The sequence below is a fragment of the Castor canadensis genome, chromosome 4 (assembly GCF_047511655.1).
Source record: "Castor canadensis chromosome 4, mCasCan1.hap1v2, whole genome shotgun sequence".
NCBI lineage: Eukaryota > Metazoa > Chordata > Mammalia > Rodentia > Castoridae > Castor > Castor canadensis.
The window spans coordinates 42077836-42103007 of record NC_133389.1 but is presented as its reverse complement, the minus strand read 5'-3'; the positions used below and the strand labels follow the sequence as shown (position 1 = coordinate 42103007).

The 25172-nt window shown below is 36.9% G+C and overlaps 1 protein-coding gene across 1 annotated transcript in view; it reads right to left on the bottom strand.

Moving 5' to 3' along the window:
- Positions 1 to 25172, bottom strand: part of Klhl14 (kelch like family member 14) — an 88457-nt gene that overhangs the window by 3000 nt on the left and 60285 nt on the right. Inside the window, exons 4-8 of the mRNA XM_020187601.2 lie at positions 14993 to 15082; positions 10822 to 10900; positions 4029 to 4219; positions 3789 to 3947; positions 591 to 748 (exon numbers count right to left, since the gene is read on the bottom strand). Coding sequence (XP_020043190.1) covers positions 591 to 748; positions 3789 to 3947; positions 4029 to 4219; positions 10822 to 10900; positions 14993 to 15082 — 677 coding nt within the window. The remainder of the gene's footprint in view (positions 1 to 590; positions 749 to 3788; positions 3948 to 4028; positions 4220 to 10821; positions 10901 to 14992; positions 15083 to 25172) is intronic.

Genomic DNA, 25172 nt, shown 5'->3' with positions numbered 1-25172 from the left:
AGGAGAGTGAAATGATAAAAATATTGTGTACTCATTTATGAAAATAGAAAAATGAGACCTGTTGAAACTATTCAAAGGGATGAATTCAAGTTTCTTCAGCCAAAGATTTTTAAAAGGGAGATCAATGACAAAAGTATGGCAAAATGTTTGTGGATATTGATGCTGGATGCTGAGTTAATGAGGGCTCATTGTAATCTCAACTTTTGTGCATGTTTGGAAATTTTCTTGATAAAGAGTAAAAAGCAAATTATACCTCTGAAGCAGAATTCACAGCCATTAAAGAGTTAATTTCCACTTTTCATATCTTACTGGTCAGAAACTTTTCAGATTTTCTGATTTAGTATCAGCAGAACATTTATAAAATTACTTCAGTCTCATTTTTAGCTGAAAAACCAGAATCTGATTCTTGTTTGGAAAACCTGGGATAATGCAGTTGAGATGGCAAGCATCCACACTAACTGATTCTGTTTTACTACTCACGGCAACTTACTGTTGGCACATAAACATATTCTTAAAAGGTACATGTGTGAAGGATGATACATTTGTAGAGAAACAACAGAAAAAAGGATGAGACAAATGCGGACACGTACCATACTCCAGCTGTAGCCTCCCACAAGATAAATGCTGTCGTCAAGCACAGCACAGCCAGGACCACTGCGGCCTTCTAAGATGGGAGTCTGGAGAATATTCCACTGGTCACCTTTTGGGTCATAGCATTCCACAAGCATTACGTCAAGGTGGGAGAAACCTAAGTGAAATAGCAAAATGGAATCACAAAAGAATAAAGTCTCAGGGCCCTCTACTTAAGATTAGGACTTCTTTTAGAAAAAAAACAAAAAGCCTAGAATAAAGTAGATAGTTGTGTCATTGGTGACATGAATTTATAAATTCATTAGTGAAATTGGGAGACATGTCAGAAAGACCTAACAAACCACAAACAAACTCTGGGTGTTTTGGATTAATTGAAGGCAAAAATACTTGAGTAGATGCCATTAGTAGATGGAGGTAGATCTTATTAAAATAGTTTATTAAAACTTATTTTTAAAGGTTTAAGATAATTATAAAGGGTTTTTTTGGGTGTGACTGGGAATTTGAACTCAGGGCTTTGAGCTTACAAAGCAGGCACTCTAGCACTTGAAGCACACCTCCTGTCCATTTTGCCCTGGTTATTTTGGAGATGGGAGAAGGGAGTCTAACAACTATTTGCTTGGGTTGGCCTCGAACCATGGCTTTCCCAATCTCAGCCGCCCAAGTAGCTAGGATTACAGGCAAAGCATGCATTTTTAGAATGCTTAGAATACGCTGGCTTTGTTTTCTAAGTATTTATTTAAATGAACTCATTTCATCTCCTCTGTCACCCTGTGAGATAGCTACTCTTGTTATTTTCATGTTATAGATAAGGAAACTAGAGACAGTCAGTAACTTGATTAAGACATAAGTTACTCAGTGGATAGGATGAGATTTGAACCCAGTTGAACAAGCTTTAGAGTCCAAACTCTTATAGACTAAACTGTATCGCTATTCTTACTGAATATTTAACTATTTGAAAATATTTCAATTAACTGATAATACATTATTTAGCATATATTTTTTATAGTCTGACAATGTATATAAATGTGAATGCTTTTCAATATTTCTCAAGGACCAAGGGGGGCTGGGTACTTTTACTGAGTGACATCTTCCACTTCTTCCTTTCTTTTTCATAAAATTGAAACAGCGCCTCTCTATGCAGCCCAGGCTGCTCTCAAACCTGTGATCCTCCCGCCTCAGCCTCCTGAGAACTTTGATTACAGGAGTGTGCCTCCTTCTACTCATCGTGAGGCTTCTCTGTGGCTAGGGCAGTAACCAGGTCACCGAGAATAACCAAGCTCATGGATTCTCCAGAAACCCTGCCTTTAATTTAGGATCTTTTTCAGAAAGTCCTAGTGGGAGCTTCATGGTCATGAAACAGATCAAATTATTTTTATTCTGTGGTTAAATGTATGCAAGCTGACAATCATAGTGTGTACATTAATTTAATTAACATTGCGCTCTTCAAAATAATTGAGAAAAGGAATATTTTCACTCTTGAAGAGGTAGGCATGTTATTTCAGAAGTTATTTCACTAACTTCTTATATAAAATAAATCACAATAAATCTGTTGGTACAACAGAACAATGTACCAGATGCAATTTTTGAAGCATATACACTTACAATGAGCATTTGGGAAAATTCTAGGTGCTGAAGTTCTAAAGGCACCATTTGAGAATGCATATGCCTTCTCCAAGCCAAGTACTGTATAAATTATATGTGTTGACTGTAATCCTCACAAAACTATCAAGACAAGGATAACTGTCCCTCTTTTGCAGACATGAAGTTAAGCATATTGGGTAAGACCCACAATAAGTAAGAGCTTAACCAGGATGTAAAGTCCTTACTCTTTCCTCGCCATGATGTCCCCTGAGCTGACCTACTTTTGACATGTGTATGTACCTGCTATTCCTCATTTAGTTCGACATTACACAGTTTTTCTGTCTAAACATAACCTTCAATATCAAAAGTTCCAAAAAAATTTAACAAATATCTTATGCAGAAGAAATTAGAAGAATAAAAGAATAAAGCTACAAAGTTAATATAAAATGGTTGAGATAAGGGAATGGAGTATGAGTTGAAGTGAAGGAGAACAAGTGAAAATGACAAAAAACACAAAGGGTAGAGTTGCAGTAATAGAGAGAATACTCTCCCATGGGAAAGAGTACTAAGACAAATGACAGGTATGCACCAGGGTGTCTACATTTCTCCCTGAACGAACATGAACTTGGAAATAGCTACATAACAGTTACACCTGTGCAGTCTATTCTATTTGGGATAAATATGTATTAAGAAAAATAGAAAAGAATTCTAAGCCTAACCCAGTTTTAAAGATAATGTATTATGATAAAATAAATGCACAGACGTGCTATGTCTATAATAACCAGATAGCCTGTTTCACATTTAGTTCAGTTTCAAGGGTCATGGGATGTCAGAGCTGGAGAAGATTTCTAGTCCAATTTCTTCATTTTTAGTTGAGGAAAATAAGGCTCAAAGTAGGTCAGAAACATTTTCAGTATCACAGCTCTCTCAGCTTTCCTGTCAAATTATGTACATACACATGAAGTTATAAACATTCTAGGTGCTGAATGTTATGTACATACACATGAAGTTATAAACATTCACGCAAACTACAAAAAGTTGCAGCTGATGGGGGGGGAAGGAACCCAAATGCAATTCTAAAAATGTACTTTTTTATAAGTTTTTTAATTAAAAAAATCACTTTGATAATCACAGATGGTTTGATATTCGATATTTAAAAGAAATAATTCTAAATTTAGACACAAAATTATAAATATTTTCTTTAAGAAAAAATCATGTATTAGCTTTGTGCAGCAATGACTAAAGACCTTTATAATTATTACAAAACCAAATTTTCTGGGAAAATTCATTACTACAACTTTGGTAACAAGGAATAATTTATTTCACTGAATTCATTGTTATAGCAGTGTTTGTGCTTTTCAATTATTAATGCTCCTGTTTTTTATTTTCTGTAGACATCATTATTCATTTTTTTAATGTGTATGGTAACCTAAAAATAATCCTATGTGCTGAAGAGCCAGACTAAATGCTTGCTCAAGGGTACTACTAATTTATACAGAGTAGATTTTATTTGGTCAACATGTTTTTTACTTGGTTAACTATGATTATCTAATGAGAAACCCCATAGCAAGAAACATGAGATGCAAATGTTATTGTGATTTAAAAAAAAAAAAGACCTTTCAAATGATTTCCTCCAATTGCATACAAGCGATCATTCATTACAGCCAAAGTGTGGATTGCGCGTTTTGTGTTCATATCTTGTTTTCGAGCCCAGACATCCATAACAGGGTCATAGCAATACAGCCATGGGACATATTCTCCATTGTGTACACCCCCTGTGAATTAAACATATACATATAAGTCAAGCAAGTACCTTGGAACTGAGCTTTGTGACAGAAAGTGGAGGAATGACTTGCCTGAAATGTATATTTTCCCATTGTGCACTGCTCCTGCGTGAGCTGCCAGAGGCTGAGGCAAAGAGGACACGTAACGCCATTCATTTGTATCCAGGTTATAGCACTCCACGCTGGACAAGTAGCCACTTTCATTCCTTCCACCAATAACGTATAAATGTTTGTCCAACCGACATGCATAGAAACTGGCTCTTCTGCAGTGAAAAGAACACCCACAGTAAATCACAAAAGGAGCCCCAACATGTTACCTTTGAAATAGGAAAAAGACCACTTAAGTCAGGAAGGGAAAGAAGACATGAACTGTTTCAGGGAGTGCAGCAAACCTTTACCTTCTAAACTGTAATCATATGCATTGCTCATTTTGGTTAACATTTTTTGATGTGAAAGTAAGGGTAGAGGAGAAATTCACCAACTCTTTGCTTCAGCTCTTTTTTTTCCTTGCTTTTTGTACACTGCAAAAGTGTTCATTAATGTTTGGAGTATTTGGTACCTTGTAAGGATATCACAGCTCAGTAAGACAAAGTGAAAAATGAGGTAGATAATGTAACAATAATAAATTATCTTGACATTCACTTTCTTTATGGTCCTTCAAGGGTCATTGTTCCCAATTTATAAGAGAACTACATCATCAAAATTTTTCTTCAATTATCATTTTTTTCCCTCCTAGTACTTCTGCAAATAGAATAACTTTTGTGAACTTCATATAATGCTCAAATTTTGCTCCTCTAAAACCAATTACAGGAATTTCATCTAAGTAGCTTTTGGTATTGATTCTTACGAAGCTATGGGATATTTTTAAAGTCCCTTTTCAAGAAATGCTATTGACTGTATTTTCTTTCTATCAAAGGCAAAAGAAAATGTGTTGAAAGGATTGGAGACAGAGTGGCCAATTCTGAAGTAGGCCATAATTAGCAAGATATTAAGGACCTGAATTTAGAATTTTAGTGGAAGAAATGGTAAGGGGTGGTGCAAAAGACACGCCAAAGGAAGAAGCTCTAAGACTTGTAACTGTTAAGGTATGAGAGGAGAGGGAAGATAAAGGTTCAAAAATGTCTAAAGTATGTGGGGTAAGGATGACTTGTTGAAATTTTAAGCAAGTCCTTGACACTTTGCTTTTTTCATTGATGCTATTATAATAACATACTTCACAAGGATAACAGTATGTACAATTGTTAAGTGCAGAGACCCTCAAAGGATATAATTGATGTTGAATGAATTAAATGAATAAAAAATTATTGCCAAGATAACTTGTGCGATGTAAATTGCAAGATGAATGGGCTAGAAGTTTTTTCCAGGTAAACCTATATTTTTTGGAGACTTTCAGGGTTGTGTTTATGAAGTGCTAAAACATTTGGGAGTATATATAGCATCCTGATTAACAATGTGACTTCTGGAGTGAGACTGCCTGGCTACATGATTTACTGGGTGTGTGACCTGCAACATGTCACTTAACATCTCTCAGGCTCAGATTACCCATCTGTAACGTGGCTGATAATGGTATGTTCCTTGTGGGATGTGTATGTATGAATACATGAAAATGTATAATGCCTGACATAGCGTCCAGAATTTTGTTCATTCTCAGGAACTATTGATTGATGTTACCTGGAAAGAAGTTTTTAAAAATTGGCTGTCAAGATTGCACCTAAACTTTTCCTAATACATACTGATTATCTCATTTCAAAATGCTAGGACTAGAAAGTGTTTCAGATTTCAGATATTTTTATATATAGAAATACTTGCATATATATATAATGAGGCACGTTGGTGATGGGACCCAAATCTAAACATGAAATTCATTTTTGTTTCATTATTATTATGATTTGGATATGAGCATTCCCTTGAAACACTCATGTGTTGAAGGTTTGGTCCCTATCTATAGGTGCTATTGAGACGTAATTGGATCATGAAGGCTTTAACTTCATCAATGGATTAATCCATTGGTGAATTCACAGATGAATGGACTATTAGGAGATGAGCCTGACTGGAGGAGGAAGTGGGTCACTAGGGGCATGCCATTGAAGAATATATGTTTTCCTGAGATGCTTCCTCTCTCTATGCGTTTCCTGGCCACCATAAGGAGAGCAGCTCAGCTGTCCTCTACTAAACCCTATTACTGGGATGCACTGTCTCATCACAGGCTTAGAAACACAGAACCAAGTGACTGACCATGGACTGAGACCTCTGAAACATGAACCAAAAGAAAATTTTCTTCTCTTCAGTTGGTCTTTTCAGGTGTTTTGTTTCAGTGATGAATAACTATACAAAGAGGTATCCAGGATTTTTCGATAGTTTTGCAATTGTCCTGATAGCTGTCATTGATAATTTTAGAGCAATATTTTGGCTATGTTTACTTTTTCTATATTTATTTTCATGTTTTTGAAAGAAAAATGTGTGCTGTGGAAGATCTGGAGGGATGATTATGAAAAGTAATAATGAAAAATGGGTGGACAGAAAAGTAGAAAGAAAAATAAACAGGTGAGTCAGATTTCATAAAGTAAGCATTGTTAACATGCGTCCATGTCTTCTGAGGAGTTCATGAAACTCTGAAATTACACACACACACACACACACACACACACACATATGTGTGTGTGTGTTTTTGTTCAGTTTTATTGTGGGGGAGAGAAGATATATCTATTAATCATATCATCAAATAAATCTCTGATCCCAAAATATAGGGATTTTGTGATACAGGGGAATAAAATCTCACCTAAATATAAAATTAGATTTAAAAGTAGTTGCAAATGCAGTGCATTCAGATGGACCACTTAATTCTTCCCTATTTCTAATCAATTTCAATTATTCTTTCTTTCAATAAAATACAAAATTATTTTAGTAGTGCTTTCACCTTTGCATATTAAAATGTTTTACTGAAGAATGACAAATGTCTATAAAACCTATCCTATGGTAACACATTTTGTTGCACCATTGACACAGGGTAGGTCAATATACTTCTTCCATATGATTCTATGATAGGTTTTGGGGTCTCTGAAAGAATACATTTGCAGATTTCCCTAATGAGTCTTCTTTCAATAATTGGACTAGGCATTGTGAGGTAAGAATGATGGGTTCCATGCAGCATTAATCTAGAAGATGCTAAGTAGTCATGGTAGCCTCCTATTTAATAGGATTTAGGGCATAAAGATTAAGAGAAAGATCCCTTTTGGTAGTGGGCACTCTTTTTTTTTTTTAATCTAATTTTGGTTTTCTCACTTCTTCTGATCTGGTTCCTTCCTCACTGTGACATCGAGTCAGCCAATCAGAATGTAGTTTCTCTTTTAGCCAAGGTGTTCTTAATGTGATGATCCATGTGTACTCCTAGCTTTATCCACACAGTGTCACTGTTAGGAACTAAATGGGAAAGAATTAGTAGCTTTCACTTCCTGACTGAAAGTGCACTTGTATATAGAAATTCTAGCAGTGAAGACTGTGAGCCTTTGACTTATTCCTTTGCATGCCTGAAGTGAGAGTTCCTGAGATGCATTACAGAAAAACTTGATTGTTAGCTGTCTGTCAGTAACTGTGAACACTTGCTCGAGACTAAAATTTCACCAGGCCAGGTCCTTCTTGGGAATGTTCCACCTCTTCCTCCTTATATGAGGAGCATACTTGATTTAATGTATTTTGTTTTCTCTGCAAAATTAAATTTCAGACTATTTGTAGTTCAAATTGTTCATTACTTCCTTATCTCTTCCTCTCTTTGCCCCTGCTGCTGGAAGCAATATTCAGAATTTCTTAGATAAGTTACAAAGAAAGACTAACAAAATGACTTCTACAAATATACCTTAAATTCTACTTATTTTACAGATCTTTACAAGTCCTTGCTGAAACTTAGGATGGTCAGTTTATATCCTAAATGTGAATTACTACAACCTTATCCCAGTTTCAATTGTTGGCTTCCATTGTCAGGTTAAAAAAAAAACAACAACAAATTTTTCAAACAGAATATTGTCTTCCATGGTTTCTTGTAAGACTACTAGAAGCACAATATTTAAATTTGGAAATATTTTTGATGTATTAGTTTCAAGCCTTCCTTGTTGTGAACCACAAGCTTTGTTGTTGCATTCCAAACTGTTTTGTTTTGTTTTTTTCTAACTTTTGTTCTAGCTAGGGGATAAAATCTCTATAACACTTAAAATGTCTATTTTATTGAAAAAAGTAAAGTTACCAAAGCATTTCTATTGATCCAAGTTTTCAATTTTGTCCTCTCCTACTGCAGAATCAAATCCTAAATCTAGAAACAAAACAATTCATCAGCATTACATTTAAATTTATATTTTCATCTAATCATTTGCCAGCAAATTCATAGCTAGCAGACATGTAATTTATGAGCTAATCCATGGGTGAGTAAGCCTAGAGGCCATGTGCCCATTTCCCTGTTGAATGGGGAGGGTGCTCAGCAGTTTTGTTATACCCCTTGGAAGCTCTAATCAGGTAAAACATCCTAGGATCTGTCCAGCCAGCTCTCTAAGGGTAAATTACCCTTGAGGTGGATTATAGAGTGTTTCTGGTCTTCTGTGAGTTTGGTAACTTTGCAGCATAATCATTTCTCAGTGCTTTGCAAGGAGGATAAATGGAAGAGGTAGGTGGGAGGATTTTGGTTTGATTCATGATCTACATCTTGTAAAATTAATGAAAAATTTCAGTAAACTTTTCTGATCTGAAGAATATCTCATATATTTTATGAGATTCTTTTTTTTCTTCTATGCTTAATCACCAATTAGACCAGGTGATGGTCCTTGCTGTTTTGAATGGAAGCCTGGTAGTGACAGAAACATTTCATTTGAAGTTATGGATTGCTGCCTGGGTCAACCAACTCATAAGAGAGATGGAGCTAGAAGATTGCCTGGGCATTTGTGAGATCTGCCTTTTCCCACTCAGCTCTATAAGGAGCTCTTTATTTGGTCTATCGAGTTGATTGTTCTAAATCTTAAAAAAAAAAAAAACTAAACTAAAAAAATTCTTTTACTAGGGACCTGACATGATATACCATAATGACTTCGAAAGAAACGTTAAACAGTCCATCCTGTCAACGGTGGCTGCCGGGCGCCGACAGACCATGGCAGGTCTCTTTGTCAGGTCAATGAGCTGCTAAAAATTGTCTAAGTAGGACCCTGCCATGATAGGCCATAGTGCCTCAGAGGAAGTCATTATAGACTATCAAGTAAACAATACACATTTAAAAAAAATTACTAATTAGATTTTTCAGCAATACTTCCCATCCTTAGGGGCTCTATAGTGAGATAATTGACCACAAGGAGAGTTGTGCCTCCCAAGCCCAAGGCGTGAAGGTTAATTATCGTAGTGTACGGCCCCCAGCAAAGGGGACCATAGTGATGAGGTGATGACACTTCAAGCATGTATCGATAGCTAGTTTCTAAATAAGACTTTTTTGAATGGTTTTGATTAAAAAGCAAAGTGATGCAACCACAATAACAACAACAAGAAACTAACCCTCCAAAGAGAGAAATAAGATGCTCTGGAGAAAGACATCAAGAAGCTTCTAGTTCATGAAGTTTCTGCAGGATATTCATTGACTTGGAATTATTTCTGGAGGTAACTTTGAACTAGACATTCCTAAAATGCATATTTTTTTTGTTTTTGTTTTTTGTTGTTTGATGCTACTGGAGTTTGAACTCAGGACCTCATGTTTGCTAGGCAGACACTCTACCACCTGAGCCATATCCCCGCCTGCCTGTGATTCTTAATATATCACACCTCATCCTCTTTAGTGTATAGCTCTTATCTCCTGAAAGAGTTTTGTGTATTTCTGTGGAATAGATAGTGATCTTCTTTAGAATACAGATTTATACTGTCTTTGCTTGCAGTAATGCACACTTTTGACTAATTGGTATTTCCTGAAAATGCCTTTTAACTTGGGATTTATGAGTAAAGATCTAGTTTGATCTTGGTGTAATCTACTTGAATGTTAAAAGAGATGTCAAGGAGAGGGTCATGCTGCATAAGAAAGAAAAAGGATGCTGCGATTGCTTCTTAAATAACTCAATGAAGAAAGGGAACTAGGTTGCAGTTTATGGTCCCAAGAGGATGACCAGATTCTATTTTAAAAGAACCAAGTATTCAAAATCTTGAATATGCATATAAATATAGGTGTCATGGGCTTAGTAACAGCCCAGGAGAGACAAAATATGTATAAATATAGTAGCCATTTTGTCCTTTGATAGCTAAGACACTTGGGTGAGAAAAACAGTCTGTATGCAAAAAATGAAATGACACTTTTAAGACTACTGTTGTTTAAAGCTAATAAATGACCTGTTCTTGAAGACATTTGGTGAGGTAAATGTAAATAATTTTCATGAATGAGACTTAAAATTTACTACTGAAATACTAATTTAAATAAATATTTAAACATCAAACTTTAATGATGAATATTAAATTCAATGTTAGATAATTTAATACTTAAATATAGAAATTTCTGTATCAAAATGCTTATTATCATCGTGAGGATTTTGATTTATATTTTGATTTTAGGATTTAAATGTATTGTAACTGAGAAGAGTGGTGTAGCCAGTAGAATTATAGCTCTGTTTGCAAAATACCAATCAATGTAGTCAAAGATGCTACTCGCAGAATTTTTCTTCTTACATTAGAACAAATAATTGACTTATTTCATCATTTTTCTCTATTGAGTTAACAAGGCAGGCAATCGGACTTGGCCAAGCTTGTGTGTCTTCCCTTGATTCTGTTTAGCATTCCTTAGCATGGAAAACCACCTAGCACCCATGCTTCTGTAATGCAGTCCCAAGTGTTTCAGACACAAGAATCAAACACTTACCTTTCTTGCATAGGTGGAAGTTGGATCCAGCTATTAAATCGGGGATCATATCGGCTGACAAAATTTGTACTATGTTTTCCTGTGAAAATACATTTGAGACAATTAAGACTTTAATTCCTTTTTTTGATTTTCACATTTAGGAGTTGTTTTTAAAATAATATTTTAAAAATAATTTAACAAACAGATAAATTAGAAGGATACCTAACATAGCATGAGAAGTAGTTGTTCAGAAGAATAAATGTGTCATCTCGAATGTCCCTTTTTTCTTTTCTTTCCCTTTATTGTTTTTGGGATAGGTTAGGATTAAGCAAAATCAACTATACTAAAAGCAATTATGTTTACCAAACTGGTTTCTTATCACAACGTTAGAGTAAAAATTTCTGTTTTGGTGTTTTTATGTTTTAAAAATAAGTTATTGTCTATAAGCTCAGCTCTAGAGACTGCCTTGTATGGTATCTCTGGTTAGAATCTTTTTATTTTTAATTTCTTAAATTTTTTTCTTTTCTAGAAAAAAAAGACATTTTTTTAAAGAGAAGTAAAGTTCACAGCAAAATTGAGATTAAAGAGATTTTTCCTTTTCCTTACTCATGCCTAGTTCCCCATTCTTAGAAGTTCTTTTTGCTCACCCAAGAACCCTCGTGTTGTAGTCTTTTGTCTCCCCATGGAAATAATAACAACCACTACAATCAGTTCTGTACCATGCATGCCATGTGAGTCTGTGTGTGCATTTGGGGGAGAGCACATTTGCTGTGACATATGCACAAGTCATTTGCTGAAATGGGAAGCACCAGTCCTAGGAGGTGCTTAATCAGCTTATCCCCTTTTGGAGCCTCCAAGGTTTTCAGATGAATCTTACTTTGCATACACATTGACTTCAAAATAAGAAATGGGAGCAAAAGAGTGCATCACATTTTCTATGTAGCACTGAGATAGTAACCACCTGAGGCCTTAACTCTAAATGGCTGTATTTGTTCATAAATGAGTAACTAAACATTGAGATATACGTATTGGGCTTCACTGTGAATAGGGGTGTGGGTGTGTGTGTGTACAACCCAATTATTGGCTGCACAAAAATAAACTGAGTACCTACTATGTGATTTCTGTGTTCTAGACTTTGGGAATACAGTGGTATAAAAGAAACACAAGTCTCTGTCCTTGTGAATGAATAAACAAACACATAATAGGTATGAATGTTATAAAGAACAATAAAGTCAGGAGTGGTGCAGGGGAGGCCAGTTAAAGTAGGATGGTCACCTGCTTATAGATATTAGTTGCAAGCTATGCACAGATTTACAAAATGAACCTTGAAGGCGATGGAGCAGGCAAGTATAAAATTCTTGAAATGGTGATGTGTTCAAAAACAGCAAAAATGCTGGGGTGACTGGATAGAAGTCAGAGAGGTGTCAAGGGCCCAAATGTAGTTGCCTTATCAACCAATAAGAACAATGGAAAACCACTGGAGGGTTTTGAGCAAGTGAGGAACATAGTTTATCAGTCTGGCTATTGTGTGAAGAATAGTCTATAGAGGGGCCTCTGTGGAAGTAGGGGGACATTAGGAGGCCACTACAATAATCAAGACAAGATGTGTGTGACAGGTTTGAATGAAGTTTGGAGGTGGCGAGATATGGTCAGGTTTGAAAGCTATTATATAGGCATAGACAAACACAATTTCCTGAGGGATTGGATACTAGTATGAGAAAAAGTGAGTCGTTAAGGATGTCTACCAGGTTTTGGATAGAAGGTTACACAATTTGCTGGTAAGGAAGACCAAGTAGGAATGGACTGGGAGCAGGAGAAATAAAAGTATTAGCTCTGTTTTCTACTTAACCTCAATAGACCTATAGGATCTCAAATGGGAAATATCTGGTAGGCTAGTGGCTAAATAAGGATCCAAGTGCAAATTTTGGAGTCACGAGTTCAGAATTATTGTTTAATAATAATAATAATAATTTATTATTATTCATTACATAAATTTATTTGACTGGATGAAATCATTTAAGGAGAGGGGATGGAACTGGAAGATAATGGACCCTGAGAATGACCCCTGGGGTAGAAGAAGAAAAACCAGCAAAAGGAAGGAATTGTTACAACACTTCCTTGTTAGTTGGCAAGCCAAGCCAAATAGTATTTGAAAAAGAAGGGGGCAAGCCACTGAAAATTAACCACAGCACTTGGCAATATGAGGAGCACTGATGACCTTGACAAGTGTTGCTTCAGTGAACTGTGGAGATGAAAGCTGGAGTGAGGACTACTCAGGAGAAGCTAAGATTTAAAACAAGAACAAAAATAAAAACAAAACAGAGGTAAGAGGATAGGCAAGGAGTCTTAGAACTTTTGCAAACCAAACCAAACCAAATCAAAAGCAAGACTCATAGGCATGGGAGGTCCATGGTGCTTTGTGAAAACTGAATTGTGGCACCAAGACTGGTTATTTTAATAGAGTGTTTTTCCACCTGGGAAGAGGGATGTGCCAAGAGAGCACTGAAGTCCAAAATAACTTCCCAATCTTTCTTGTTATGTTTTAGGTTTTAATTTGGCCATACAAAATATTGTGCAGATTATTTGCTTAGATACACCCTTTGACTGTACACTGTATTTATTTACAAATGCTCTTACAGTTCCAATCTCTTCTGAGGAAGGATAAGTTAAAAAGTAAATGTAGGGTTTGCAGTGGATTGCATGTAAGTTGAGGTCTTCTGGGGACTTGTCAAATCCTTCATTACAGAGGGAAGCTCGAGCAGAGGTGTGAACTATCATTCTTGCTCCTTTCTGAATCTGGTTCTCATAGAAGGATCTGTCTCCTTTCAAATGCAAAATGAGACACAGCAAAGCTGTAGGTCCTGAGAAAGACTATCTTCCTCTTTCTTAAAATAAATGTTTTTGGTGGGTGGCCTGGATTGTTTTCCTCTAAAATTCTCTAGAGTGAACAGATGTAACAATTTTTTTATAAATTGCCTTGGTGTAGATGCTGAGAGAGGGCATTCACAATAAAATAAATATATGCAGTATATGCGATTTCAGCTGGATGTTCTGGGTTTTAAAGTAAAAATGTGTACCTGCAAGCTGTTTTATGGTTTCTCAGTCATAATTACCTCTGTTACACAGAAAGCTACAACTGCAACTCCTCCTTTGCAAGCTTTCCAAAAATATCTTGATAATTTTGCATATTCTGCAAGGCACCATTTTCTCCTTGTGTTTGGCATGTGAAGTGTGTTAAAAGGTTTCATTTCTCTTTGTGGTACATTTGTGAAGTAATACCATCAATCGGTAGGATGGTGGAAGAAGCACTTGCAAAAGGTACAGCAACTAGAATAGAGCTTCAGTTATACCTACTACAAAATAACTTTATTGAAAGTTACATATGGCATAACTTTCACTGGGGACAATGTTTACTTATTGCAACTGCATTATCATATTGACAAAACAGGAGGAAAGTGGTGGAGAAGGTGGTGAAGATTCTTAACAGCTGCAGCTGGCTACCTTCCTCTGGGGAGTTTGTGCTTATGCTTGTGGCATTCCTCAGGGGATGGATAAGGAGAGGGGCTGGGCATCACTGTGAAGCCAAATCCCCAGACATTCAATGAGTGAATGCTCTGCTGTGTATGTCTTCAGTTAGTTCAGTGATTGACCCTCCCTCCCATTGTCAGCCCCACTTTCTGACTGCTTCATCTGTCTTCTCTTGCACAGTAATATCTTTTCCACACTAATTACAAAATGCACTGATTCCAGTGCCACTTGGTACATACATACTTGCTCAGCACTGCTATTGCTTATATGTGTTCCCCAAAGGACCATGTTTTGAAGGCTTGGTCCCAGAGGTAGTGCTATTGGTAGGTGGTGGAACCTTTAGGAGGTGACACATATTGGGAGGTCTTTAGTTCATTGGGACCATGTCCCAGAAGGAACTGTGCGACCCTGATTGTCCCTTCTCTTGCTCTCCCTATTCATAATTCAAAATTATCATGATGCCCCTCCAGGCACGCCTGCTATGTTGTGCCACCATGCACTGGCCTCACCAGAATCAAGACAATGCAGGCTCATGCTTTGTGCCTCCAAAACTATGTGGTAAATAAACATTTGCTCTCTAAAGTTAGTAGTCTTGTGTATTTAATAATAGTCATGTGAAACTAACTAATGCAAGTGTCAACAATTAAACTTTTTCAATAGTTACCATTTGGATTCCATTGGTCCTCTCCACCCAGCACGAACAAGAAGTTTTCTACCTCCACAACACAGTGGTGGGCACTGTTGTATGGCATAACTGGAATTAAGAAAAAAAAGACATAAAATTTCCATCTAGATACCTCAGCTCATCAGTCGTTTGCTTCACCAAGTAGTAGAACATGTGAGACCCAATTAACAGGAAGATGATAGCATGGGCAGCAGAGTGGCTCCCCACATACCAGAATCCCCATACACTGGCTCGGTGGTGTGTTCCCAGTGGTTTCAAACCCAACTCCTTAATGTTATTCCACGAATTAGTCAAGAACAACCTGTCATGCTGCTTTCCATTCTTAAGTTCTCCTCACCTGCCTGATGATGGGGACAGTGTTCTAAAACAATGACTGACACCGTCCAAATGGTCAGAGCTGGCAGTCACTTCTTGGAAGAAGTAACTCTGAATATACTTGAAGCCACTAAGATGCTCTGCCCAAACTTGGTTTGCTGACAGTCTTTCCATAAACAGACTCAGGGTGTTTGGTAGCTTTCTATTCCACAGCAATGAGCAAGCTAAATTTCCATACAGTTTTAGGTTTTTAAATTAAGGTCCTGCTGATTTAATGCTTGCTCCAAATGTATACGCTTAATTTCCTGTACAATGCCATTAGCAGAACAATCACACATTTTCTATCTATCTGCATAGGAGCTCTTCTGTAACAAAGATGAAAACTGTCAGAAATATCACAAATATCCATTCTCCTTGTTACTCCCTTCTCCCTGCCCACCTGCAGTGGCTGTAAGGAGGGACATTATTCAGAAACTCACTAAGGCCAGGCTTCTCTGTACTTGCTGTCATTTGCTTCTTCTCTGAGGAGCCACAATGCTCACAATTTACACCCTTGCCACCTTTTGTGCTGTGCAGTGCTAGTCTCTGCTACTGTACTCTCATAGGGTGAATGTAAACCCATACAGCATTAGTTATCATAGCACATACAGTGGTTTGGGCCCAGTGACACCAGTAGGAAAAATGATGTCCTTGTTCAGCTCATCATATGAGCACCTTAAATCTAGGTGAGGACAAATGGGAAGGCGATGTGCATGTACAGGCAGCAAACTTATTGCTTGACACGGATCAACAGAGCACTTAAGAAACCAGTGCAGTGAGAAATCAATAGGAGTCCGGGCAGAGAGTAGGGGGGAGGGCGGAGAGAGAGAGAGAGAGAGAGAGAGAGAGAGAGAGAGAGAGAGAGAAGACATATTTCACATTTGACTTCTTTGGGGTGATATATACCTCTCATTTTATTTTGTTTTTGTTACCTTTTATTTTTCTCAGAAAGCACATGTTGGCTAAGATATGTAAATAATAAAAAGAAGAAACCAGCATGCCTTTGAGAATGAAAACTTAGAAAATAGTTCTAAAAGAATAAATCAGATCACTTAAGCTTTGTATCAAAGGACTGTAGGAGTTTTGACTAATTAATTAATCAACTTTTGCTGAGAATATTCATTCTTTTTGAAGTCATATCCAGAAAGGAGAATGCATTAGTACATAAACCCCTGATTTTGGGGGTGTGGCAGAAATTGGGTGTCATTGGTTTGTGGAGTTCATGAATTAGATCAATGGACTTAAGACAGTCACCTCAGGATTGTTTTTAACCTGTCAACCCTCAGCTTATCTCTTTGGAAAATGCTTTTAACTGCATAGATCCTGTTAGCTCCCCTACTCAGAATTCATTAAGGTGGAGTATATATTGGGCTCATTTAGCAATGTTTTGAAGTTAAATTATCTCATTGTTTGAATTATGATGCTGGTTCCAAACTACCAAAAACAAACTTAGACTTCTCCATGTTATATTGTGAATGGCTTGTGCTCTGCCAGTTTTTTGTAATGTCCTCTGACCAGTGTAAACTTATATATTATTAATTGTCATCTGTGGCCATCAACTCATACGAAGTATAGTGCCAGAATAGAGACCAAAAACAGCAACCAACTTTCTCTGTGCCATCGTGTTTCATGTATTTATTTTATGCTTTTGGTTAGGTCAATGCATGAATCTTAAAAACAGTGAAAAAATTGCATTTTTTCTCTTTAACTACAAGTCCAAATTCATAATAAAACACATCTCTGCAATATAACACTTGTGTTTTGTGTCATTCATTTGCTCCCATTCAGGCAAACAGAAATTAAGTGAAGGAAATAATACATGATTTATTTTTAAGCCTCTTTCTCATTTGATTACCCCCATTGTTATGCTTTAGGCAAACAAATGAAACTATTGCATTAAGCTAACTAGTGAACTCTTCAGAATAAAAGAAAGTCTTTGAAGTCCTAATGTAAAGGACTTGAAGGTATTCCCATTTATCTACAGTTTTACTCTCATTTTAAAATCTTGTATACTATATTTCTTGGTTGAGCATTTCAGTGTTCTCATTCCTGAATTATTATCTTTTCTGAATTATTACCATGAATATTTGTGTAAATATATACAAATAACTCTGGAATTATTTTGAATGTAAAATGCTCTTAAATTTATTAGAGAAAAAAATCTGTGTTCAATCAGTGTGAATTTTGCAGAAGACCTAATTTCTTTGACTTCTGATTAAACCTGAATGAAGGAAAATAAAATAAATAGGACTGTAAGCAAGTGCCAACACTGTTTAAAATGGCACTGGATACTGCACTTATTGGTTCTCTTTTAACTAACACCAAATACCTCCCTGCTTCTTTCCAGATTTCTCCAGAGGTGGACACCTGCCTTGTCCTCACAAGCAGGTGGTGGAGGAGGTTCGCACACCACGTTCATATACAGCCCAGTGTGAGTTTTTAGCGTGTCAGTCAGTGAGTTAGAGGGAAAGGGGAAAGAGAAGCTAATCAGGATGAAATGAGATTAAAGGCTGTCTAATTTTACAGCAACTGTGATCCATCAGCCACTGTGAAAGTGACAGTGGAAATGAATGATGGAGACAGACAGGTGGGGCTGTACATTTCACTGATTTATCCTCAAATGCACTGGGCCTTATTTTATTGAGTGAACATGACCGCATTTATCATGTCTGTCATCTAAAGCCACTTCCCTCCATTTAAAAAGGTCACTTTACTCAAAGGGAGTAGGAGAGAGGCACTTTCAAATCAGATTTAAAATCTAATAACACATGTTTATAAGGCCCTTTGTGAGAATTCTCAACTTTATTACACAAACTAGTAGTGCTAGAAACAAGGGGTAGGGGAGAAAATAAAAAAAGAGAAATCTCTGGACATCTGAAGGAGCACCTTCAATAAGTCTTTAAATTTGAAGCAGTTTGTATCATTTTTTAATTTTCCTACTGCACATACCCCAAATTCTGGTCAAGTTTGGGGAATTAAATACAACATTTACATTTAATATTTTAAATTTAAAAAATAGGAAGCAGGTAATACTATAAAATAATAAATTTGGAGTGGATACGTCTCAGTATTCACTAACTAAAATAGATGTCAGCAATTGCTACACACTGAATCTCTGCTACAATTAACTTCTATACCTGTTAATTGTTTTCCTTAATTTTAAGACCATATAAATCTCTGTTACACAAAGTCTTTTACCCTTTCCTGTACCAGTGCAATAAAATGTCTTGGAATGTTACACACGAAATTGTTCTTCGATATGAAGATGGAGTGTGAGACCGTGAGAATATTATGTATTGCCTTTCACGATAATAACTACCACTTACCAAACATTAGCATGTGCCACATATATGTAAATTAAATACATAATTAGATTCATATATTTACCTGCATTGTATCTCTGAAAATAAAACAACACTTGTGTTGCTATTCATAGCCCTAGTTCTTGTTATTCATTTACTCCTGTTCAGGCAAGCAGAAATTAAATGAATGGAATAATTTATGATATTATATCATAAAATATGATCTATGATAAAATTTACTGATATTTCTACATATATTTACTTTTATTTTCATTTAGTACAATTGACTCTAAAGTAGGCATTATATATCCATTATATTTCTACAAGAAATACTGAGGTCTTGAGAGGTTAAGTCACTTGTTGAAGGTCATATTCAGCTAATGAATGGCAGAGATGAATCCAAACACAGGACTATCTGGACCCTACCTCACGCTCTTATCCATTTCACTCTACTGATTTTCAATAGGTATGCTCACCCAACCAGCAAGTAATTACTGAGTACCTGACTGTTCAATGACGGTGTTCCTGAAATTTGTATATAATTTTTTATACTGAATTGTGTTTTAAATGTAGCTATTAGTTTAATATTTAAAAGAATCCTTAAAGTAAATAGACATTTCTTTATTTTTTCCTATAATATGGATATTCAAATAGTTTTTTAAAAAAATACGTTATATTTGTTTGATGGAGAAACACTGAACAAATTGGCCAGTTATGGATAGGTAAAGTCTATTGGCAGAGGGCTTTTATTATTTTTTAAACAATGAATGTCTATTTCAAACTTATAAGAAGATTCTTGGGTATCATGGGAATAGAGGCCCCTTTCCTGACACAGAGAACATCTGGGGGGCTCTTTTGTATTTATGAAGGCCTTATTCTACTACAGATCCACACTACTCTGCTTCTTCCACATTTTACCTCCATGGAATTCAAATTTCTTCCAGCAGAAAATTTAGGTATCTTTCATGACCCACAAATTTTCATGAACATTCAAATGAGTTTGTGTAGGGTTATGCCAAGAATATAGGACTGCTAATTAAATGGCTGGCTATTGAGTGTTTATTGTTTAGATGTAACCATTATGAAGATCTTGATTTCCTTTTGGTCTCAAATATATAAACTTGCAAATCTATCCAAAATTACCTATTTCTTGATATTTTTGAAAAAGTAAGTAAACACATAGTAAATATATAAGCTTTTCTAAAAGATCCATGGAACCCATAAATTTTCTTCCTCTCCCTAAATCCTACCTGTCAGTTTTCTATCATAGACAGCAACACTGCTATTGTGTTCTTGGGTTTTTCTTCCAAAAAGATTACATATGTGAGGCAATTTCTTTAACATAAATGGTAGCAGCATACTGCAAATGCACTATTTAGTATCTTATTCTTTTGCACTAAAGAATGCACTCATTTATTTCCCATTAATCAAACATTTGTTCTGCAACTAGTTCATGCCAGGCAATGCTGTACCTGCTGGGATGGACTGGGGAACAGCATCCAGAAGTCATCTACTCAGAAGATGTACCTCATACACATGTACACATATACTAGGGATTCTGTTTCACATGACAAGTACAATGAAGAAGTAAATCAGGGTTGGGATGTGGGAATGACAAGGGTGGGGAGTTCTGACAGAGGCTGGGAAGTCTTTCAAAGTAGATAACTGCCAAATACAGAAGTTAAGGGAGGGAGCCAAGCAGAGAACAGGTGCTGGAATAGCAGATTCACAGGCCATGAGGCACCAGTGAAAATGTCTTCAGAACAGCAAGAAGACCGGGAATAGAGGGATCTTTAGGGAAGTCTGGGGAGGAGGGGGAGATCAAGGGCAGATCACCAGACATTGGATGGCATGGTCAGAAGGTAGCACGGCATTATTTTAAATGATGGCAGTGTTTCATTTGATGTGCGTTCTAAAGTTTACTCCATTCTTTATGGATGGCCATTTAATAGTTTGTTCAACAAGCATTTACTCAACACTCATTATGTGCAGACACTTTTCTGGTTGCTGATAATGTAGCAGTGAATGAAGCAAACAACGTCCCTGCTCTCCAAGAAATGATTATTCCTACAATATAGGGAGAAAGGACATAAAGAAAAGGAGAGCACAGCCAGACAATATGAAGAGAAATAAAGTAGGACAATGAGCAAAGAGTAAGCCCCTGGTTATTACTCTAGTTGGAGTGGTCAGGGAGCATCTTGCTGGGGAGTGATATTTAAAGTAGAATTTGAAGGGTGGCAAGGGGGCTAAAATATAAGGGTAGGCTCCATGTGGAGGTCTGGAAGTGGGAATGGGTTGGCTATGCCTGAGAATCAGAGGGAAATCCCGCGTGTGGGGAGCAAAAGAGAAAGGGGCCACTGGGCAGAGGCTGAAAACAGTACGCAGCCTGTGGCTGGCATGGGGTTCTTTATCATCCAGGAGTGATGTGAATTTTATTCTAAATATGATAGAAAGACATTGAATGACATAATCTGGTTTATGTTTTAAAAACATCACTCTGGCTACTACTGATGTTGAAGGAATTAAAGAGGGAAACCTTCCAGGGTCTAGCTGAGAGATGGTGGAAATTTCATCAGCAGAGGACACTAAGTGATGGGGAGAGGGGTGTGTGCTGAATACTACTGCTGTTGCCACCAGTGCTGTGTTGAGGGTCCTTGCAGATACACAGCACACAAACAAGTATATCTGTGGAGTGAATTCCTCCAAACGAAACTTCTGGGCCAGAGCATGTGTGCATTTTACATTTTGATGTAACTTGTCACACAATACCCCATTTGTACATTTGTATCTTTGCCAATATGGTAGATGAACAGTTGGTATCTAGTTAAAATTTATGTCTGTATTCATTTATTATTATGAAAAGGTTGGACATCTTTTCATACATTTAAAATCCATTTATATTCTATACAATTTTCAGTTGGGTTTTGATTTCTTGATATAATTTATTTTACATATAACTACATGATTCTGTTTTTGAGGGTTTTTTTTCCTAGGGAGTTATCTACACAGAAAGAATAAATGATATTTTGGAAGCATAGTACTGCTAGAATATATACTTGTGAAATCTTTATTCATTGAAACAAATTCAAGTAGCAATTACATGGTACTGAAAACAAATATAACCTGAAAGGAAGATGCCTCACTAATAATATTGAATGAATATTCCCTGCCATGGGATCCTAGAGGATTTAAAAAAAAAACAAAACAAAACCAAAAACCAATTTCTTCAATTTTATAATAAAAGCAACTGAAAAACAAATGTTTAAAAATTTATTAGTCAGTTGGTCCCACCATTCAACCTTTCTGCAAAGATCTGGCATTGTGACTTGGTCAATGCCATTTCTGGAGATAGTGACAGACACACAGAAAAAAATTTACATATAAGCAGGTACCTCATAGAGTATTATTATTGAATTAAGAACCTATTAAAAAGGCTCAGCTACTTCTTTTTGTCATATTTGGAATGTACTGTATCTGAGAACTAGAAATACATGGAAACATTTTGTGTATGTTAGGGTGATTTGCTTTATAATGGACAATTATTCTAGAAAATTAAGCCTTCTAAAAGATTTCCGTGGTCTGAATCCAGGGATGAATTGGTTCCCAAATTTGTTCTGCACTCAGTAAGCCAGGTTCTCATAGTTACTAGACAATGTTATTTAGGCAGGTTCAAGATGTATAAATCGGCCCAGGTGTGATGGGGTATGCCCTGTAATTCCGTTATGCAGGAGGTATAGGTAGGGGGATCCCAGTCCCAGATAAAAATATGAGCCCCTACCCAAAAAGATAGCTAAATCACAAAAAAGGGGAGTATATCTCTAGTGGTAGAGTGTCTACTTTGCAAACATGAGACCCCTGAGTTGAAACACAGTATAACCGGAAAAAAAAAAGTGCACACATTAGGTTTTGCAGGTTCCCAAGTGAGACTCAAGAGAGCTTTTTGGTCTTTCATTGTTGAAAACTGTGTCTAAAGGAGAGTCATCCTGACAACAAAGATAGCTTTACCACTCCTGTACAGCCGTTATACTAAAGGCTGCCTTTACTGCCTCACTGCCAAGTGTATCGATGTCACCTATCAAAGATCAATGAGTGCCTTGAGGCCATGCTGTGTCATCTCTATAGCTTATGCTTAGCACAGAACACAGTACACATGGAACTGGGCCAGACTCTGGCATCCTCCTAGCTGTTATGCCTTACACAGTAACTAGATATATTAATGAATCAATAAATGTTTGTGGCATGAGTGAATATTAGCTAAGAACTACTATGACATTTACTTCTTTGGAAGGTATAAAATATGATTGATCTCAGAGGATCAAGCAGAGGAAGCAAAGGAAGAAAAGATCAGGAAAGGAGAAAGATATGCCTTCAATCAGGATGCCACGGCTTCTAAGACAGATATCACCCTAAGGAGCTAAAATGTCAGTTTTCAGCAAAAGAGTTTGTAAACTCTTCAAGGACTGGACATACATTTGTTGCCACAGCAAAAGTCTTTATCAGCTAAAGTTAACATTGCTTCAGCAAATATTAATTGAACTCCTGCTGCATGATATTATTTTCATTAGTTATTTTCTAAAAATGAATTGTTAAAATTGGATTCATTTATAAAATAGTATATGCTATGATCATATTATTATATTATTATGTATATCATATTATTATAATATCAACTTTTATTGAGGCAGGAGAAAATGTGTTTAGGGTAAGTGGAGCAAAGTAAAGGGACGGGCTGTGATTACACTGTCCTTTAAGACAGCTGTCCTACTACCCCCCTCCAGTTCCCCTCTGGATCACTCCCTTCTTAGGCAATTCAGCATTAACATGTGGGGCACCTGATTATTCATCAGAGCTGTGAGCAATACCCTTGTTCTTTAGGCTATTTCATCACATTTGCTGGTGCTGATGAAGTGTGCTATTGAGGCTGTCACATTTATTTGACTCTAAAGAATATTTTATCAAAAAGATTCGGAGGGATTTGTTTATACAGTTCTCTGATGGCCATTTTATGAGGTGCATGTGTGCATGAATTATGTCCAGTGAGTTCTGGAGCTGTTGGGTCAAGAGATTAAGGTTAAACTGAATCAACAGCTTATACCACACACGGGAGATGAAAATGCAGTACGTGGTCTTAGGAGATGAGCCCAAGTTGGTGGCCACAGCCACAAAGAGTCATTTGGAGCTGCCTTTGAGAAAGTTCTACAGTCTGTATTGCTGGGGGAAAAAAGAATCGATGCTGTACAAATCAGAAGGGAGAAACGTAGAGCAATATGTTGAATCCCTGTTTTCCTTTTTTGGCATTGTTTTTTGTTGGCAAAACTAGACATCCACTGAATATTAAGTAATATTTGTTTATGAATATATTTATGACTATGTATGAATAATTGGCACTTCTCCTGCTTTAGAATTTAGGCTGAAACCCTAATGCTGAAGCTTATCTGGAGACAAACACCAGGCCCCTGAACTGGTTCTGACTGGTTGTGCATATGGTGTATATGTTTATATATTCAGCTTATATATCCAGTGATGTGAAAGACAATTGGAGAGTCAGCTCTTTCTTTAAGAGAGTGGTTTTGTCAAGTTGTGGGACTACTGGGTGTTTTCCATCCAAAAGAGAAAGAATGTTTCTCTCACCCTCCACACTGAAGACAAAGCAGAGAATTCTTGGGTCGGATGTTCGCATGCCTCTTGGAGGAGCTTGGCAGGCACAAGGGGACGTCTGGATGCAAGAGGCTGGTGGGAGCAGTCCGTGGTCGGGGGATGAAGGGAGAGCAGAGGTAGAAGTAGCCTGTGTTTCTGGTTTCAGGGAGTGATAGTGTTCACTCCTTCCTGTGGACTAGGCTTATGCTCTGGAAGCTTGCTCATCTGGAGCGATCTCGGACGGACCTTCCACTCCTACACAAGATTAATTGCCAGGTCAGTTAACAGAAGCTACCTAGTAGGTAGCCCATGGTGCAGTGAGAAGTCTTCAGAAAAAGGCTCACAATAGAACCCATAATGTTGGCCCTATGACATTTGTCTGCCAAAGAGCAGGAAAGCCAGGTTCTAAAAGTACCAGGCGAATAAGAGTTTTTCTTGCTTTGCCTCTCTTCAGCCACCTCTATCCGTGATGGAACCAGAAGATTAAGGATAGCTGATGCCATCCAGGGTGACCTGTCACCCTTGCTTATCTTCATGTCAATACAGATATGTATAATCTCAGAGCTGGTCTGAGATTGCCTGCCTAGAAAAACCTGCTTACAGAAGTGGGCTTTGAGTGGCTTCTGAGGACTTAAATTTCAGGAGACTTCCTTTACTTTAACTGATAAAAGTAGCTTTCTGAATTTAAGTAGTTTTACAACCAATTTGATTTAGGCTGAACATCTGCTTTTCTTCCAGGTGTCTGGAATTTGGTATGTTCTAAAAAATGCCTTCCTGGCCAGCCTGCAATGAAAATCAGGAGCCCACGCCCCTGGTAGACAGCATTTCACATGTTGTAACAATGTGATGCTGGAGGAGGTATATGT